We start from the raw sequence: 20,935 nt of genomic DNA, 5'->3' as shown, positions 1-20,935 counted from the left end.
ATACACCATGAGGAATGTGACAGGATATACCATGAGACATGTGACAGGATACACCATGAGGAATGTGACAGGATACACCATGAGGAATGTGACAGGATACACCGTGAGGAATGTGACAGGATACACCATGAGGAATGTGACAGGATACACCATGAGGAATGTGACAGGATACACCATGAGGAATGTGACAGGATACACCATGAGGAATGTGACAGGATACACCATGAGGAATGTGATAGGATACACCATGAGGAATGTGACAGGATACACCATGAGGAATGTGACAGGATACACCATGAGGAATGTGATAGGATACACCATGAGGAATTTGACAGGATACACCATGAGACATGTGACAGGATACACCATGAGGAATGTGACAGGATACACCATGAGGAATGTGACAGGATACACCATGAGGAATGTGACAGGATACACCATGAGGAATGTGACAGGATACACCATGAGGAATGTGAGGAATGTGACAGGATACACCATGAGGAATGTGACAGGATACACCATGAGGAATGTGAGGAATGTGACAGGATACACCGTGAGGAATGTGACAGGATACACCATGAGGAATGTGACAGGATACACCATGAGGAATGTGACAGGATACACCATGAGACATGTGACAGGATACACCATGAGGAATGTGAGGAATGTGACAGGATACACCATGAGGAATGTGACAGGATACACCATGAGGAATGTGACAGGATACACCATGAGGAATGTGACAGGATACACCATGAGGAATGTGAGGAATGTGACAGGATACACCGTGAGGAATGTGACAGGATACACCATGAGGAATGTGACAGGAAACACTATGAGGAATGTGAGGAATGTGACAGGATACACCATGAGGAATGTGAGGAATGTGACAGGATACACCATGAGGAATGTGACAGGATACACCATGAGGAATGTGAGGAATGTGACAGGATACACCGTGAGGAATGTGACACGATACACCATGAGGAATGTGACAGGATACACCATGAGGAATGTGACAGGATATACCATGAGACATGTGACAGGATACACCATGAGGAATGTGACAGGATACACCATGAGGAATGTGATAGGATACACTATGAGGAATGTGACAGGATACACCATGAGGAATGTGACAGGATACACCGTGAGGAATGTGAGGAATGTGACAGGATACACCGTGAGGAATGTGACAGGATACACCATGAGGAATGTGATAGGATACACTATGAGGAATGTGACAGGATACACCATGAGGAATGTGACAGGATACACCGTGAGGAATGTGAGGAATGTGACAGGATACACCGTGAGGAATGTGACAGGATACACCATGAGGAATATGACAGGATACACCATGAGGAATGTGAAAGGATACACCATGAGGAATGTGACAGGATACACCATGAGGAATGTGACAGGATACACCATGAGGAATGTGAGGAATGTGACAGGATACACCATGAGGAATGTGAAAGGATACACCATGAGGAATGTGACAGGATACACCATGAGGAATGTGACAGGATACACCATGAGGAATGTGAGGAATGTGACAGGATACACCATGAGGAATGTGACAGGATACACCGTGAGGAATGTGACAGGATACACCGTGAGGAATGTGACAGGATACACCGTGAGGAATGTGACAGGATACACCGTGAGGAATGTGACAGGATACACCATGAGGAATGTGACAGGATACACCATGAGGAATGTGACAGGATACACCATGAGGAATGTGAGGAATGTGACAGGATACACCATGAGGAATGTGACAGGATACACCATGAGGAATGTGACAGGATACACCATGAGGAATGTGACAGGATACACCATGAGGAATGTGACAGGATACACCATGAGGAATGTGACAGGATACACCATGAGGAATGTGAGGAATGTGACAGGATACACCATGAGGAATGTGATAGGATACACTATGAGGAATGTGACAGGATACACCATGAGGAATGTGACAGGATACACCGTGAGGAATGTGAGGAATGTGACAGGATACACTGTGATGAATGTGACAGGATACACCATGAGGAATATGACAGGATACACCATGAGGAATGTGAAAGGATACACCATGAGGAATGTGACAGGATACACCATGAGGAATGTGAGGAATGTGACAGGATACACCATGAGGAATGTGATAGGATACACCATGAGGAATGTGAAAGGATACACCATGAGGAATGTGACAGGATACACCATGAGGAATGTGACAGGATACACCATGAGGAATGTGAGGAATGTGACAGGATACACCATGAGGAATGTGACAGGATACACCGTGAGGAATGTGACAGGATACACCGTGAGGAATGTGACAGGATACACCGTGAGGAATGTGACAGGATACACCATGAGGAATGTGACAGGATACACCATGAGGAATGTGAGGAATGTGACAGGATACACCATGAGGAATGTGACAGGATACACCATGAGGAATGTGACAGGATACACCATGAGGAATGTGACAGGATACACCATGAGGAATGTGACAGGATACACCATGAGGAATGTGACTTGATACACCATGAGGAATGTGAGGAATGTGACAGGATACACCATGAGGAATGTGACAGGATACACCATGAGGAATGTGACAGGATACACCATGAGGAATGTGACAGGATACACCATGAGGAATGTGATGAATGTGACAGGATACACCATAAGGAATGTGACAGGATACACCATGAGGAATGTGACATGATACACCATGAGGAATGTGAGGAATGTGACAGGATACACCGTGAGGAATGTGACAGGATACACCGTGAGGAATGTGACAGGATACACCATGAGGAATGTGACAGGATACACCATGAGGAATGTGAGGAATGTGACAGGATACACCATGAGGAATGTGACAGGATACACCATGAGGAATGTGACAGGATACACCATGAGGAATGTGAGGAATGTGACAGGATACACCATGAGGAATGTGACATGATACACCATGAGGAATGTGAGGAATGTGACAGGATACACCATGAGGAATGTGACAGGATACACCATGAGGAATGTGACAGGATACACCATGAGGAATGTGGTGCTGACAAATAGATTCATTTCAGTGGCTCAAACCATATTCCACAAAGCAAACAAGGCCAATTAGTGAACATCAAATCAAATTGTATTTGTCACATGCGCTGAATACAACAGGTGTAGTAGACCTTACTGTGAAATGCTTACTTACAAGCCCTTAACCAACAATACAGTTCAATAAATAATGTTAAGAAAATATTTACTAAATAAATTAAAGTAAAAATAAAATAAATAGTAACACAATAAAATAATAATAAGGAGGCTATAAACAGGGGTACCGGTACAAAGTGGATGTCATTTGTACATGTATGTAGGTAGGTAGGTAGGTAGGTAGGTAGGTAGGTGTAAAGTGACTGCATGGATAATAAAAAGTGAGTAGTAGCAGTGTAATAACAAAAAGGGGGGGGGGGCATTTGATTAATTGTTCAACAGTCTTATAGCTTGGGGGTAGAAGACAACAAATGACCTTTGCAATGTTTATGTTTATATTATGAGTATAGCTCTAGAGACCTGGGAGGATGGTAATGTGGGACTGTGAGTGTTGAAACCTGATGATGGGAGTGTACACTGCACACTGTGCATATGAATTCATCCCAATTGTCTCTTCAGATCTTCTGGCCTCCATTGAGAAACATCTTCATCCCAGTGTTTCTCAACTGCTGGTTAGCCAAGTGTGCCCTGGAGAATATGATTGTGAGTATATGCTACAGCCACGACGCAGCAGTCAAAACTGGACAGAACTGGTTGCAATGATGTCATAATGATGTAGTTTTGTTGGCAGGGAATACATGGGTTCTTCCTATTAAAATGCTTCAGTTTTCAGATTATGCTGTATATAGCCTGCTTGCAGAATAGTTGCTATAGAATAACTTAACTCTGCATTATGTGGGTGTAGAAGCGCCCTGGTAAGAATTCCCTGGTTATGAATAGTCTGTAGATTCCCTGTCAGTTTAAGAAAAAAAGTTTTAGGAAGGCAATGAGTATAGATTTGAGCAAGAGCCTGCATGTATCTCTGTGGACAGATGGTTAGGTCCAGGGCCGAGGAGACCAGTTCTGAGAGGGAGAACAGGTCCAGCCTGGAGAGGTTGAAGGGGAGGCTTCAACCAAACAGAAACATTAACAAGGGACATGGTGGATAGGTAGCTTGAAGAGACTGAAGTGGGGCTTCAGCCAAACAGAAACATTAACAAGGGACATGGTGGGTAGGTAGCTTGAAGAGACTGAAGTGGGGCTTCAGCCAAACAGAAACATTAACAAGGGACATGGTGGGTAGGTAGCTTGAAGAGACTGAAGTGGGGCTTCAGCCAAACAGAAACATTAACAAGGGACATGGTGGGTATGTAGCTTGAAGAGACTGAAGTGGGGCTTCAGCCAAACAGAAACATTAACAAGGGACATGGTGGGTAGGTAGCTTGAAGAGACTGAAGTGGGGCTTCAGCCAAACAGAAACATTAGCAAGGTATGAAGGGGCATGGTGGGTATGTAGCTTGAAGAGACTGAAGTGAGGCTTCAGCCAAACAGAAACATTAACAAGGGACATGGTGGGTATGTAGCTTGAAGAGATTGCAGTGGGGCTTCAGCCAAACAGAAACATTAACAAGGTATGAAGGGGCATGGTGGGTATGTAGCTTGAAGAGATTGAAGTGGGGCTTCAGCCAAACAGAAACATTAACAAGGTATGAAGGGGCATGGTGGGTAGGTAGCTTGAAGAGACTGAAGTAGGGCTTCAGCCAAACAGAAACATTAACAAGGTATGAAGGGGCATGGTGGGTATGTAGCTTGAAGAGACTGAAGTGGGGCTTCAGCCAAACAGAAACATTAACAAGGGACATGGTGGGTATGTAGCTTGAAGAGACTGAAGTGGGGCTTCAGCCAAACAGAAACATTAACAAGGGACATGGTGGGTATGTAGCTTGAAGAGACTGAAGTGGGGCTTCAGCCAAACAGAAACATTGACAAGGTGTGACATGGGCTGCATGTTCACTGCAGCCCATGTATGCTGTATGTAAGGTTGACTGCATCAGTATCAAAGTAACCAGCAAGGCAGATAGGTTTTAAAGCGAGATAAATAGACAGATAGATGGTGCAGACTGACAGACTGACAGACTAGCCAGGACAGCAGACCAACTGACTGACCAACCGATTTAACATGAACCCTAACCCTCTCTCTGTATCTCTCCTACCCTCGCTCTGCTTCTATCCCTCCCCCCTCTTTACCCTCAGAATGATCTCCATCGTGCCATTCAGAGGACCCACTCAGCCATGTTCAACCAGGTTCTCATCCTCATCTGCACCCTACTCTGTCTGGTCTTCACTGGGTATGTGTCCTCTGATCCCAGCCTCTCTTCCCTGGAGCTTCCTAAATCTGGGCTCATGGGCCGCAACTCATTCCACAAAGCTGTTCCCTGCCATCTGCCCTTTTTCATTCCCACTCACAGATCTGATAGAATCTGGTTAAGGGTAAGTAACATTGAAAAAAGGAGGTGGACTTGGTTGTTATGACAACATCAACAACCATCATGGCACACAGATAGTTTTCTCATGCCCAGTTGTTTCAGATCTGTGAAGGGGAGTGAACAAGGGTATCTAGGAGGAAACAACTTTCTGGAATGAAATACAGCCCCTGATCTCCCCCTTCATCCCTGGGACCTTCTCCTCTCCTCTCCTCCATCCACTGACATCTTGACTCCTCATTATCCAATACAGGAAATGAACTGAGGAAGTCAGGCAGAACAGATAGCAGAATCAATGGTGTGATTCTCACTGATTCAACAGGTCAGAGCAGAAGTGTTGTGGTGCATCGATCGTTGGGAATGTAGGGTGTTGATCCTTAATCTGCCAGGCTGAATTTCAATGTGGATAGTATATGTATGTCTAACTGTCTGTTTAAATATCACAAGTGATGAGATCAGTAGGACTCAGGCCAAGTTGTAACAGTAAGTTAGGTTACATTGGATCATCATTATGTGTAATTCACCTTTCTCTTAGACTTTTTGATTTGTAATTTTATTTCACCTTTATTTAACAAGGCAAGAAAGTTAAGAACAAATTCTTATTTACAATGACGGCCTACACCGCCAAACCCGGACGATGCAGGGCCAATTGTGAGCCGCCCTATGGGACTCCCAGTCACAGCCTGTTGTGATACAGCCTGGATTCAAACCAGGGTGTCTGTAGTGACACCTCAAGCGCTGAGATGCAGTGCCTTAGACCGCTGTGCCACTCGGGAGCCATTGATCATTCAATGTGTCCATGTTTTAATTGAACCAGTCCTTATTCAAATAAGCTCACTGCTCTTTCCTCGTGCAAACAGATGCCGGATCTTCCTCACAGGAGGAAAATAATCCTGCTGCAGGAGGATTTGAATAAAGCCAGGGGGCAACTGGAAGCAGTGTTTGTTATACAATGCAGTAGCGTACCTAGGGGGCTATACAGGCTATACAATGCAGTAGCGTACCTAGGGGGCTATACAGGCTATACAATGCAGTAGCGTACCTAGGGGGCTATACAGGCTATACAATGCAGTAGCGTACCTAGGGGGCTATACAGGCTATACAATGCAGTAGCGTACCTAGGGGGCTATACAGGCTATACAATGCAGTAGCGTACCTAGGGGGCTATACAGGCTATACAATGCAGTAGCGTACCTAGGGGGCTATACAGGCTATACAATGCAGTAGCGTACCTAGGGGGCTATACAGGCTATACAATGCAGTAGCGTACCTAGGGGGCTATGGTTCGGGGAAGGCTCCGCTAACCAACCGACCTCATACCATCCAGTATCCTCAAGGCTTGCTAGAGCGTTGTGACCTGACATAGTGCAGTGGTCTGAGCAGCAAGCTTCAGTGCCGAGTATCAGAAGTTCACGCCCGGTTCTGGCCAATCATTTTAACACTTTGTGTGAAAGGAAACTAATGTTGGTGTAGCCTACTGACTCTCATCATTCTATTCGTTCCCTATTTAAGTTATCCAACAGTGTCTGATACGGTCATTTCTTATCAAGATCGGGGTATAATAACCTTGGACTGTCCATATTTGAAATGTGTAACTACATCAAGTCTATCTGGGGATTGAGTTATTTGTGCCAGAAGGCCCGTGGGCCGGAATCAAACCCACGCAGACACAGTAGGCCTATATGTTTGCACTGAAGGCAGCAGCCCTAACTGCTAGACCACCCCAGGCCACAATTGAACTCCATTTTGACAGTTCATTCGTAACTTTGACAGTTCATTCGTAACTTTGACAGTTCATTCATATTGCCTACCTCCTCATGCCATTTGCACACACTGTATATAGACTTTCTTTGCTCCATGTGTAACTCTGTGTTGTCTGTGTCACACTTCTTTGCTTTATCTTGGCCAGGTTGCAGTTGCAAATGAGAACTTGTTCTCAACTAGCCTACCTGGTTAAATAAAGGTGAAATAAATAAATAAAATAAAATAAAAAACTTGAACATACACTTGACACTGTATATGAAACGACGGTTGTTGATGTGTATGGCTGTGTTTCAGATAGATTTTATAAGTTTGAATGTTGCAGTAGTAGGAGCTAGCGTTAGCGTTTGAGCGAGCGAGAGAGAGAGAACATCATTTTGATAGCAAACCCTGATCCCAATGACTCGACTGCCCCCGCATGGAGAGAAAGAGAGCTGTTCATTTTCAGCCACGCACGGAGCTCATTTAAAATTGCATCTGGAAAATTCCCTGTAACTTAAGGATCGATCAAGTCCAGATCCGACATCTGAAGCTCTGAGTTCCGGCATTATAGTGGTTCTCCATAACGCAAATTCAGCAACATACGATGTCAATCATCTGTGCTCGCGAGACTACCTTGTGCAAAATGTCACCCCTAAATGTGAAATCCCTCTCCTCCTTCCAGGGCGTGTGGTATCCAGCATCTTGAGAGAGCATCCAATCAGAACCTGACTCTGTTCAACTCTCTGTATTTCTGCATCGTCACCTTCTCTACCGTGGGCTACGGTGACGTTACACCTCATATCTGGCCCTCTCAGCTGCTGGTGGTTATTCTCATCTGTGTGGCTCTCGTGGTCCTCCCGCTACAGGTATGACACTGTATATAACAGTGCTTACACAATAGCCTATTACCACAGCTGTTTTCCAAGGATAATTGAGGCTGAAAGATTTCACAAGATTTAATTTGTTTTTGTATTTATTAGGGTTCTCCATTAGTTCCTGCCAAGGCAGCAGCTACTCTTCCTGGGGTTTATTATGGATCCCCATTAGTTCCTGCCAAGGCAGCAGCTACTCTTCCTGGGGTTTATTAGGGTTCTCCATTAGTTCCTGCCAAGGCAGCAGCTACTCTTCCTGGGGTTTATTATGGATCCCCATTAGTTCCTGCCAAGGCAGCAGCTACTCTTCCTGGGGTTTATTAGGGTTCTCCATTAGTTCCTGCCAAGGCAGCAGCTACTCTTCCTGGGGTTTATTATGGATCCCCATTAGTTCCTGCCAAGGCAGCAGCTACTCTTCCTGGGGTTTATTATGGATCCCCATTAGTTCCTGCCAAGGCAGCAGGTACTCTTCCTGGGGTTTATTAGGGTTCTCCATTAGTTCCTGCCAAGGCAGCAGCTACTCTTCCTGGGGTTTATTATGGATCCCCATTAGTTCCTGCCAAGGCAGCAGCTACTCTTCCTGTGGTTTATTATGGATCCCCATTAGTTCCTGCCAAGGCAGCAGCTACTCTTCCTGGGGTTTATTAGGGTTCTCCATTAGTTCCTGCCAAGGCAGCAGCTACTCTTCCTGGGGTTTATTATGGGTCCCCATTAGTTCCTGCCAAGGCAGCAGCTACTCTTCCTGGGGTTTATTAGGGTTCTCCATTAGTTCCTGCCAAGGCAGCAGCTACTCTTCCTGGGGTTTATTATGGATCCCCATTAGTTCCTGCCAAGGCAGCAGCTACTCTTCCTGGGGTTTATTAGGGTTCTCCATTAGTTCCTGCCAAGGCAGCAGCTACTCTTCCTGGGGTTTATTATGGATCCCCATTAGTTCCTGCCAAGGCAGCAGCTACTCTTCCTGGGGTTTATTAGGGTTCTCCATTAGTTCCTGCCAAGGCAGCAGCTACTCTTCCTGGGGTTTATTAGGGTTCTCCATTAGTTCCTGCCAAGACAGCAGCTACTCTTCCTGGCGTCCAAACGCATTAAGGCACATTATATAAGATACAAGATAAATCATATAACATTATTACACCACTACATATCTACAATACAACAGGTATAATACCACCATACAACAATATTACAATGTACGTGTGTGTAGAGTGTGGGTGCTAGCATGTGTGTGCGTATACCTGTGTCTGTTCCTGTGTGTGTAGAGTGTGGGTGCTAGCGTGTGTCTGTTCCTGTGTGTGTAGAGTGTGGGTGCTAGCGTGTGTCTGTTCCTGTGTGTGTAGAGTGTGTGTGCGTATGCGTGTGTCTGTTCCTGTGTGTGTCTCAGTCGCTGCTGTTCCATAAGGCTTATATTTTTTTATCTGAGTCTATTGCTTCCCTCAGTTGCCTGATGTGGAATAGAATTCCATGCTCTATGTAGTACTGTGTGCCTCCCATAGTCTGTTCTGGACTAGGAAGTTCGGGGTGGCAGGGTAGCCTAGTGGTTAGAGCGTTGGACTAGTGTCCGAAAGGTTGCAAGATCAAATCCCCGAGCTGACAAGGTAAAAATCTGTTGTTCTGCCCCTGAACAAGGCAGTTAACCCACTGTTCCTAGGCCGTCATTGAAAATAAGAATGTGTTCTTAACTGACTTGCCTAGTTAAATAAAGGTTAAAAACAAAGAATGGCCTGATAAGTACTGTTTTGAAATTATAGATGTATAGTAGTAACCAGTCATGAAGTAACATCCTCAACGCTAAGACTGCTTGAACAAACTTCATGTTCTTCATGTTCTAGAACAAACAAACAGACGTAGACGTCCTGTGTAAACAATGCCAACGTATGACGGCAAACTTTCTGAGAATGAACATCATTTGCTTGTCATGCTCCGACCTCACATGCACCGTCCATCGTCAGTAATGAGAACACAACTCAAAGCTTTGTTCTCGCTGAGAGTGAGGCACAACAACACCTTGTTAGTTATCCTCCTATATCTTAGTTCCAGCAGCAGCCCTCCTCATTAAACCTTTTTATACAGTATGTGGACTAAATCCCCACAGTATAAATTAACTGATGAATAGAATCCATAGAAATACATTTGATGAACCTTCCTGCAGCATCAGCAGTTTAACTCCCCACTCTGTCACCCTTCTCTTTCTGTCACCCTCCTACCTCTGTCACCCTCCTACCTCTGTCACCCCTTCTCTTTCTGTCACCCTCCTACCTCTGTCACCCTCCTACCTCTGTCACCCTTCTCTTTCTGTCACCCTCCTACCTCTGTCACCCTCCTACCTCTGTCACCCTTCTCTTTCTGTCACCCTCCTACCTCTGTCACCCTCCTACCTCTGTCACCCTTCTCTTTCTGTCACCCTCCTACCTCTGTCACCCTTCTCTTTCTGTCACCCTCCTACCTCTGTCACCCTCCTACCTCTGCCACCCCTTCTCTTTCTGTCACCCTCCTACCTCTGTCAACCTCCTACCTCTGTCACCCTCCTACCTCTGTCACCCTTCTCTTTCTGTCACCCTCCTACCTCTGTCACCTTCCTACCTCTGTCACCCTTCTCTTTATGTCACCCTCCTACCTCTGTCACCCTCCTACCTCTGTCACCCTTCTCTTTATGTCACCCTCCTACCTCTGTCACCCTTCTCTTTCTGTCACCCTCCTACCTCTGTCACCCTCCTACCTCTGTCACCCTTCTCTTTCTGTCACCCTCCTACCTCTGTCACCCTCCTACCTCTGTCACCCTCCTACCTCTGTCACCCCCTATCTCTGTCACCCTCCTACCTCTGTCACCCTTCTCTTTCTGTCACCCTCCTACATCTGTCACCCTCCTACCTCTGTGACCCTCCTACCCCTGTCACCCTTCTCTTTCTGTCACCCTCCTACCTCTGTCACCCTCCTACCTCTGTCACCCTCCTACCTCTGTCACCCTTCTCTTTCTGTCACCCTCCTACCTCTGTCACCCTCCTACCTCTGTCACCCTTCTCTTTCTGTCACCCTCCTACCTCTGTCACCCTCCTACCTCTGTCACCCTTCTCTTTCTGTCACCCTCCTAACATGTTATGCCGTAAGTGTATTACAAACCGTACAGTAGATTGTTGTAACCTCAAATATGTGTGTGCGTGTGTGTGTGTGTGTGTGTGTGTCAGTTTGAGGAGTTGGCCTATCTGTGGATGGAGCGTCAGAAGTCAGGAGGGAACTACAGCAGACACCGTGCCCAGACAGAGAAACATGCCGTCCTGTGTGTCAGCTCTCTGAAGATAGACTTGCTCATGGACTTCCTCAATGAGTTCTACGCTCATCCTAGATTACAGGTCGGTCTACAGTAATAGAGAGGCAATGATATAGGTAGGTCTCTACAGTAATCGAGGAAGACTATGATATTGGTAGGTCTCTACAGTAATAGAGGAAGGCAATGATATTGGTAGGTCTCTACAGTAATAGAGGAAGACTATGATATTGGTAGGTCTCTACAGTAATAGAGAGGCAATGATATTGGTAGGTCTCTAGAGTAATAGAGAGGCTATGATATTGGTAGTCTCTACAGCAATAGAGAGGCTATGATATTGGTAGGTCTCTACAGTAATAGAGAGGCAATGATATTGGTAGGTCTCTACAGTAATAGAGAGGCTATGATATTGGTAGGTCTCTACAGTAATAGAGAGGCAATGATATTGGTAGGTCTCTACAGTAATAGAGAGGCTATGATATTGGTAGGTCTCTACAGTAATAGAGAGGCTATGATATTGGTAGGTCTCTACAGTAATAGAGAGGCTATGATATTGGTAGGTCTCTACAGTAATAGAGAGGCTATGATATTGGTAGGTCTCTACAGGAATAGAGGAAGACTATGATATTGGTAGGTCTCTACAGTAATAGAGGAAGACTATGATATTGGTAGGTCTCTACAGTAATAGATAGGCTATGATATTGGTAGGTCTCTACAGTAATAGAGAGGCTATGATATTGGTAAGTTTCTACAGTAATAGAGAGGCTATGATATTGGTAGGTCTCTACAGGAATAGAGAGCCTATGATATTGGTAGGTCTCTACAGTAATAGAGGAAGGCTATGATATTGGTAGTCTCTACAGTAATAGAGGCTATGATATTGGTAGGTCTCTACAGTAATAGAGAGACTATGATATTGGTAGGTCTCTACAGTAATAGAGGAAGGCTATGATATTGTTAGGTCTCTACAGGAATAGAGGACGACTATGATATTGGTAGGTCTCTACAGTAATAGAGGAAGACTATGATATTGGTAGGTATCTACAGTAATAGAGAGGCTATGATATTGGTAGGTCTCTACAGTAATAGAGGAAGGCTATGATATTGTTAGGTCTCTACGGGAATAGAGGAATACTATGATATTGGAAGGTATCTACAGTAATAGAGAGGCTATGATATTGGTAGGTCTCTACAGTAATAGAGGAAGGCTATGATATTGGTAGTCTCTACAGTAATAGAGAGGCTATGATATTGGTAGGTCTCTACAGTAATAGAGAGGCTATGATATTGGTATGTCTCTACAGTAATAGAGGAAGGCTATGATATTGGTAGGTATCTACAGTAATAGAGGAAGGCTATGATATTGGTAGGTCTCTACAGTAATAGAGGAAGGCTATGATATTGGTAGGTCTCTACAGTAATAGAGGAAGGCTATGATATTGGTAGGTCTCTACAGTAATAGAGGAAGGCTATGATATTGGTAGGTCTCTACAGGAATAGAGAGCCTATGATATTGGTAGGTCTCTACAGTAATAGAGGAAGGCTATGATATTGGTAGTCTCTACAGTAATAGAGGCTATGATATTGGTAGGTCTCTACAGTAATAGAGAGGCTATGATATTGGTAGGTCTCTACAGTAATAGAGAGGCAATGATATTGGTAGGTCTCTACAGTAATAGAGAGGCTATGATATTGGTAGGTCTCTACAGTAATAGAGAGGCTATGATATTGGTAGGTCTCTACAGTAATAGAGAGGCTATGATATTGGTAGGTCTCTACAGTAATAGAGAGGCTATGATATTGGTAGGTCTCTACAGGAATAGAGGAAGACTATGATATTGGTAGGTCTCTACAGTAATAGAGGAAGACTATGATATTGGTAGGTCTCTACAGTAATAGATAGGGTATGATATTGGTAGGTCTCTACAGTAATAGAGAGGCTATGATATTGGTAAGTTTCTACAGTAATAGAGAGGCTATGATATTGGTAGGTCTCTACAGGAATAGAGAGGCTATGATATTGGTAGGTATCTACAGTAATATAGGAAGGCTATGATATTGGTAGGTCTCTACAGTAATAGAGGAAGGCTATGATATTGGTAGGTCTCTACAGTAATAGAGGAAGGCTATGATATTGGTAGGTCTCTACAGTAATAGAGAGGCTATGATATTGGTAGGTCTCTACAGTAATAGAGGAAGGCTATGATATTGGTAGGTCTCTACAGTAATAGAGAGGCTATGATATTGGTAGGTCTCTACAGTAATAGAGAGGCTATGATATTGGTAGGTCTCTACAGTAATAGAGAGGCTATGATATTGGTAGGTCTCTACAGTAATAGAGAGGCTATGATATTGGTAGGTATCTACAGGAATAGAGAGCCTATGATATTGGTAGGTCTCTACAGTAATAGAGGAAGGCTATGATATTGGTAGTCTCTACAGTAATAGAGAGGCTATGATATTGGTAGGTCTCTACAGTAATAGAGAGGCTATGATATTGGTAGTCTCTACAGTAATAGAGGAAGGCTATGATATTGGTAGTCTCTACAGTAATAGAGAGGCTATGATATTGGTAGGTCTCTACAGTAATAGAGAGGCTATGATATTGGTAGGTCTCTACAGGAATAGAGAGCCTATGATATTGGTAGGTCTCTACAGTAATAGAGGCTATGATATTGGTAGGTCTCTACAGTAATAGAGGCTATGATATTGGTAGGTCTCTACAGTAATAGAGAGGCTATGATATTGGTAGGTCTCTACAGTAATAGAGGAAGGCTATGATATTGGTAGTCTCTACAGTAATAGAGAGGCTATGATATTGGTAGGTCTCTACAGTAATAGAGAGGCTATGATATTGGTAGGTATCTACAGGAATAGAGAGGCTATGATATTGGTAGGTCTCTACAGTAATAGAGAGGCTATGATATTGGTGGTCTCTACAGTAATAGAGAGGCTATGTTATTTGGTAGGTCTCTACAGGAATAGAGCTATGTTATTTGGTAGGTCTCTACAGGAATAGAGCCCTTGTTCAGGGCTATGTTATTTGGTAGGTCTCTACAGGAATAGAGCCCTTGTTCAGGGCTATGTTATTTGGTAGGTCTCTACAGGAATAGAGCCCTTGTTCAGGGTTATGTTATTTGGTAGGTCTCTACAGGAATAGAGCCCTTTGTGACGGCTTTCTTCCTGGGAAGGAGAGGCGGACCAAAAAGCAGCGTGGTTATAGTTCATGTTATTTTAATATGGTAACTCAACATGAACAGAATACAAAACAATAAACGTGAAAAACCGAAACAGTCCTAACTGGTGAGGAAACACAAAGACAGGAAACAACCACCCACAAATCCCAACACAAAACAGGCTACCTAAATATGGTTCCCAATCAGAGACAATGACTAACACCTGCCTCTGATTGAGAACCATATCAGGCCAAACATAGAAATAGACAAACTACACACACAACATAGAATGCCCACCCAGCTCACGTCCTGACCAACACTAAAACAAGGAAAACACAAAAGAACTATGGTCAGAGCGTGACACCCTTGTTCAGGGCTATGTTATTTGGTAGGTCTCTACAGGAATAGAGCTATGTTATTTGGTAGGTCTCTACAGGAATATAGCTATGTTATTTGGTAGGTCTCTACAGGAATAGAGCTATGTTATTTGGTAGGTCTCTACAGGAATATAGCTATGTTATTTGGTAGGTCTCTACAGGAATAGAGCTGTGTTATTTGGTAGGTCTCTACAGGAATAGAGCTATGTTATTTGGTAGGTCTCTACAGGAATAGAGCTATGTTATTTGGTAGGTCTCTATAGGAATAGAGCTATGTTATTTGGTAGCTCTCTACAGGAATAGAGCTATGTTATTTGGTAGGTCTCTACAGGAATAGAGCTATGTTATTTGGTAGGTCTCTACAGGAATAGAGCTATGTTATTTGGTAGGTCTCTACAGGAATAGGGCTATGTTATTTGGTAGGTCTCTACAGGAATAGAGCTATGTTATTTGGTAGGTCTCTACAGGAATAGAGCTATGTTATTTGGTAGGTCTCTACAGGAATATAGCTATGTTATTTGGTAGGTCTCTACAGGAATATAGCTATGCTATTTGGTAGGTCTCTACAGGAATAGAGCTATGTTATTTGGTAGGTCTCTACAGGAATAGAGCTATGTTATTTGGTAGGTCTCTACAGGAATAGAGCCCTTGTTCAGGGCTATGTTATTTGGTAGGTCTCTACAGGAATAGAGCCCGGTATCTACCCTGCTCTCCTGATGTTAGGTATCTAACAGGTATCTACCCTGCAGGACTACTATGTGGTGATCCTGTGCCCTACGGAGATGGACATCCAGGTGCGTCGTGTCCTCCAGATCCCCCTGTGGTCCCAGAGGGTCATCTATCTCCAGGGCTCAGCGCTCAAAGACACAGACCTCATGAGGGCCAAGTGAGTGACCCACCGCCCACTGGGCCTAAAGAGTCTCAACGGAAGAGAAGTGCAGTGTTCCGCAGGGAAACGTTGTGGAATACATAGAACGAAATATCTCTTTGACAGCTCCATTCTATAACATATTTATTTGCAAAAAGAGGGTTCCAAAACGGTTCTTCGGCTGTCCCCATAGGAGAACACTTTTTGGTTCCAGTTAGAACCCTTTGTGGTTCCAGGTATAACTATTTTGTGTTCCATGTAGAACCCTACGACAACCTGGAACCCAAAAGGTTCAAGTTCTAAAAAGCATATTTTTTTCTAAGAGTGTAAAGGGAAGCAAGGGGTATCAGAGAAGATCATAACACCATTAGTTGAGGTCACAGAGGCCTGAGTTGGTAATTGCAGATCAGATTAAACCTCTAATGAGCCTGTTGAAGATCATAACACCATCAATTGAGGTCACAGAGGCCTGAGTTGGTAATTGCAGATCAGATTAAACCTCTAATGAGCCTGTTGTTGAGTCCTCACAGTTCAGTTACTGGTTGATAGACTTTCTGATCTGTGAGTGAGTTTGTGCACCTTGTGCTGCTGACAGATAAGAGAGTGGTAAAGTCAGGAAAGGTCAGTCAAAGGTGTTAATTCAGTTGGCTGTCCTCTCCTAGTATATCAGTGTAATGGGATTTCTCCGTACGGCTCACTCTCATCACAACAGCCAAGTTCATATGCATCAACACAAATCATAGCTGAGATCGATCACATCAAATCGTGTTGGCAGTGTTGGCAGTGGCAGAAGTTGCCCTGTCAGGAACACAATACAGGAAGCCATTGATATATGCAGCTGCTCTGATTTTATTGTAGTCGTAGGGTGGATGTTAAGGGGTGGTGATGGATGGTTGAATTGTGGTAATACTGCTTGTCCCCATGAGAGGAAACTGGGATGGCATGACATTTACCCTGTCCACTGCAGCACAGGACTGCATGGTCGTTCAGTGATAACAGTCATAAATTCACCCAGCAGCTCACCCATCCACTCTGCCGTTATCACATGAAAATACTCTGATGAAAACCATGACAGTAATGCAGTGTGACAATACGGTGAACATTACAACAGCATGCAGATTTAGCCTCTTAGCTTTTCTCTCGGACAGTTCTCACTAATATTACCTGTCCGAAGCTTCCCTGGCCCTGGTGTGTGTGTGTGTGTGTGTGTGTGTGTGTGTGTGTGTGTGTGTGTGTTTCTGTTAAACCAGTTTGTTTCCTACAGGATGGATGATGCAGAAGCTTGTTTTATCCTGAGCAGTAGGAATGAGGTGGACCGCACTGCGGCTGTAAGTTCATTATCAGGCTCATGACTTCATAATTAGCGCATTGCAATCCTTACTCAATACATTAATTGAGTTGTGATTGCAATGAACTGAATATTTCCACTCTAACTCAGTGAGATTGTGCGTATTGGACCTGTGGCTTAAGAACTAGTTTACTTTTCCACTCAGCTGATTTTACAAAATGGACAGAAATGAAAAATAAGTATTGGATTTATAAACTCATATTGTATGCACATAACAGTCCAGCTGGCCTAATAAAATGACTCATAAAATCAGAATTACATTTCCGGTTGAGTGAGGGTGAAAGTGTTGGAAGTAGCAGATGGAAATGAATGTTGTTTTGTCCTGCAGGACCACCAGACCATCCTCAGAGCCTGGGCTGTGAAGGACTTTGCCCCAAACTGCCCCCTGTATGTCCAGATCCTCAAACCAGAGAACAAATTCCATGTGAAGTTTGCTGGTGAGCTTTCCTTGCTTTCTTTGTCTCTGTCTCTTTCTATCAGTCTCCCTGTCCCTCTCTCTCTCTGTCTCCCTGTCCCTCTGTCTCTTTCTATCAGTCTACCTGTCCCTCTCTCTCTCTGTCTCCCTGTCCCTCTCTCTCTTTCTGTCAGTCTCCCTGTCCCTCTCTCTCTCTCAGTCTCCCTGTCCCTCTCTCTCTTTCTATCAGTCTCCCTGTCCCTTTCTCTCTCTGTCTCCCTGTCCCTCTGTCTCTTTCTATCAGTCTACCTGTCCCTCTCTCTCTCTGTCTCACTGTCCCTCTCTCTCTTTATATCAGTCTCCCTGTCCCTCTCTCTCTCAATCTCCCTTTCCCTCTCTCTCTTTCTATCAGTCTCCATGTCCCTCTCACTCTCTCAGTCTCCCTGTCCCTCTCTCTTTCTATCAGTCTCCCTGTCCCTCTCTCTCTCTCTCTCTCAGTCTCCCTGTCCCTCTCGCTCTCTCTCTCTCTCTCTCAGTCTCCCTGTCCCTCTCTCTCTTTCTATCAGTCTTCCTGTCCCTCTCTCTTTCTATCAGTCTTCCTGTCCCTCTCTCTTTCTCTCAGTCTCCCTGTCCCTCTCTCTCTTTCTATAAGTCTCCCTGTCCCTCTCTCTCTCTCTGTCTCCCTGTCCCTCTCTCTCTTTCTCTCAGTCTCCCTGTCCCTCTCTCTTTCTATCAGTCTCCCTGTCCCTCTCTCTCTCTCTCTCTCAGTCTCCCTGTCCCTCTCGCTCTCTCTCTCTCTCTCAGTCTCCCTGTCCCTCTCTCTCTTTCTATCAGTCTTCCTGTCCCTCTCTCTTTCTATCAGTCTTCCTGTCCCTCTCTCTTTCTCTCAGTCTCCCTGTCCCTCTCTCTCTTTCTATAAGTCTCCCTGTCCCTCTCTCTCTCTCTGTCTCCCTGTCCCTCTCTCTCTTTCTCTCAGTCTCCCTGTCCCTCTCTCTTTCTATCAGTCTCCCTGTCCCTCTCTCTCTCTCTCTCAGTCTCCTGTCCCTCTCGCTCTCTCTCTCTCTCTCAGTCTCCCTGTCCCTCTCTCTCTTTCTATCAGTCTTCCTGTCCCTCTCTCTTTCTATCAGTCTTCCTGTCCCTCTCTCTTTCTCTCAGTCTCCCTGTCCCTCTCTCTCTTTCTATAAGTCTCCCTGTCCCTCTCTCTCTCTCTGTCTCCCTGTCCCTATCTCTCTTTCTATCAATCTCCCTGTCCCTCTCTTTCTCTCACTCTCCCTGTCCCTGTCCCGCTCTCTCTTTCTCTCAGTCTCCCTGTCCCTCTCTCTCTTTTTTACTCTCTTTCTCCAACTCTGTGTTTTGCTCCCTCCCCTCAGTCCCCCCCAGTCTCTCCATCTCTGTCCGGTGCACTCCTTTCAAAACAAAGTTGTTACATCACCTATTTGCACTGATTGCAGTATTCTGTTTTATTTGTTAGATCACGTAGTCTGTGAGGAGGAATTCAAGTTCGCCATGCTGGCCCTGAACTGTGTGTGTCCAGCCACATCCACACTGGTCACACTCCTGGTGCACACTTCCAGAGGACAGTGAGTACACCCATTAAAACACTGATGATTCTCTCCTCCTACTGAAAACCCCACAATGAGGTATCACTATTGAAACCATAAACCTCAATCTTTGGGTTTGTGAGAAAGCGTTCTACAAATAAAATGCCTTATTATACAGAGATCGTTGCAGGTTTTGTTTTGTGAAACAGTAACCTATACATTGAGGTCAGTGGAGGCTGCTGAGGGGAGGACGGTTCATAATAATGGCTGGAACAGAGCTAATGGAATGCCATCAAACACATAGAAACCATGTGTTTGATGTACTTGATACCATGCCACTCATACCTCTCCAGCAATTACCACAAGCCCATCCTCCCCAATTAAGGTGCCACTACCTCCTGTGAATGAGGTGTCCTCCTTTGTAAACAAGTCCCAAGTTGCTACGACAACAACAACAGGCACATTTGTCATTAGTCTAAAGCATGTACCTAATTAATGACTCCTCCCTGAAATCTACTGCGTTGCCATAAACTTTACCTTGGGCCTCCACACTCATCAATCTCACAGCGCGCTGCCATCAACACCAAGCCAAGATGATAAAATCTGTTCAGCATCGTTATAATATCAACAGCTTGACGCAGCAGAGAATCCATTCTTATCCTCTTTATGGAAATAATTAGAAAGGCTATGTCATAAATGGTGACAGGTTTTTGGGAAAAGACAACTCCAATAAATGAGTTTTCTCTGAAGTCATCAGATTGATTAAAAGGTAGAGAGAAAGAGAAGAGAGAGAGTGAGAGAGAGTGAGAGAGAAAGAGAGAGTGAGAGAGAGTGTGAGAGAGAGAGTGAGAGAGAGAGTGTGTGAGAGAGAGTGAGAGAATGAGGAGAGAGGAGGAGAGAGAATGAGAGAGAGAAAGAGAGTGAGAGAGAATGAGAGTGAGAGAGAGTGAGAGAGAAAGAGAGTGAGAAAGAGAGAGTGAGAGAGAGTGTGAGAGAGAGAGTGAGAGAGAGAGTGTGTGAGAGAGAGTGAGAGAATGAGGAGAGAGAATGAGGAGAGAGGAGAGAGAATGAGAGAGAGAAAGAGAGTGAGAGAGAATGAGAGTGAGAGAGTGAGAGAGAATGAGAGAGAGAGTGTGTGAGAGAGAGAGAGAATGAGGAGAGAGAATGAGGAGAGAGGAGGAGAGAGAATGAGAGAGAGAAAGAGAGTGAGAGAGAATGAGAGTGAGAGAGAGTGAGAGAGAAAGAGAGTGAGAAAGAGAGAGTGAGAGAGAGTGTGAGAGAGAGAGTGAGAGAGAGAGTGTGTGAGAGAGAGTGAGAGAATGAGGAGAGAGAATGAAGAGAGAGGAGGAGAGAGAATGAGAGAGAGAAAGAGAGTGAGAGAATGAGAGTGAGAGAGTGAGAGAGAAAGAGAAAGAGAGTAATTGCTGTGTTGGGATGACCTTATTCTCAACAAGGTAATTATTGGTTGGAGATTTAGATGGCGGGACTTACAAGCTCATAAAAGTTCAGAAGCAATTTGTTTGATGGAGCTGTCAATCAAGACAAGGAAAGGTGCTGAGTTGCAAATCAAGTCAGGAATTACAATGAGTTGGGAGATAACTGGTCTAACTTAATTGATAGCCTGAAATGACTTCTTGGTAGCTAGTTATGAGGTTGGGAGATGGGTAACCTATCTGGGCTAAACACAACTTCATACAATTCATATGTGGCTTGTAGTATTACAGAGAAACAACAACAAAAAATTCTACCAGAAAAGACTAAATATATATATTTTTACATTTAACGTTTTTAACAGGACAAATTTGAGGGGCCACGTGCCCCTACGC

At 44.4% G+C, this 20,935-nt stretch overlaps 1 protein-coding gene across 1 annotated transcript in view; it reads left to right on the top strand.

Moving 5' to 3' along the window:
* Positions 1-20,935, top strand: part of LOC115140707 (potassium channel subfamily T member 1-like) — a 110,828-nt gene that overhangs the window by 40,951 nt on the left and 48,942 nt on the right. Inside the window, exons 18-25 of the mRNA XM_065027009.1 lie at positions 3,688-3,771; positions 5,302-5,396; positions 7,957-8,140; positions 11,326-11,490; positions 15,708-15,844; positions 17,091-17,154; positions 17,503-17,611; positions 19,040-19,148. Coding sequence (XP_064883081.1) covers positions 3,688-3,771; positions 5,302-5,396; positions 7,957-8,140; positions 11,326-11,490; positions 15,708-15,844; positions 17,091-17,154; positions 17,503-17,611; positions 19,040-19,148 — 947 coding nt within the window. The remainder of the gene's footprint in view (positions 1-3,687; positions 3,772-5,301; positions 5,397-7,956; positions 8,141-11,325; positions 11,491-15,707; positions 15,845-17,090; positions 17,155-17,502; positions 17,612-19,039; positions 19,149-20,935) is intronic.

The sequence above is a fragment of the Oncorhynchus nerka genome, linkage group LG13, assembly GCF_034236695.1.
Source record: "Oncorhynchus nerka isolate Pitt River linkage group LG13, Oner_Uvic_2.0, whole genome shotgun sequence".
NCBI classification, from domain to species: Eukaryota; Metazoa; Chordata; class Actinopteri; order Salmoniformes; family Salmonidae; genus Oncorhynchus; species Oncorhynchus nerka.
This window is presented reverse-complemented; position numbering and strand designations above follow the sequence as displayed.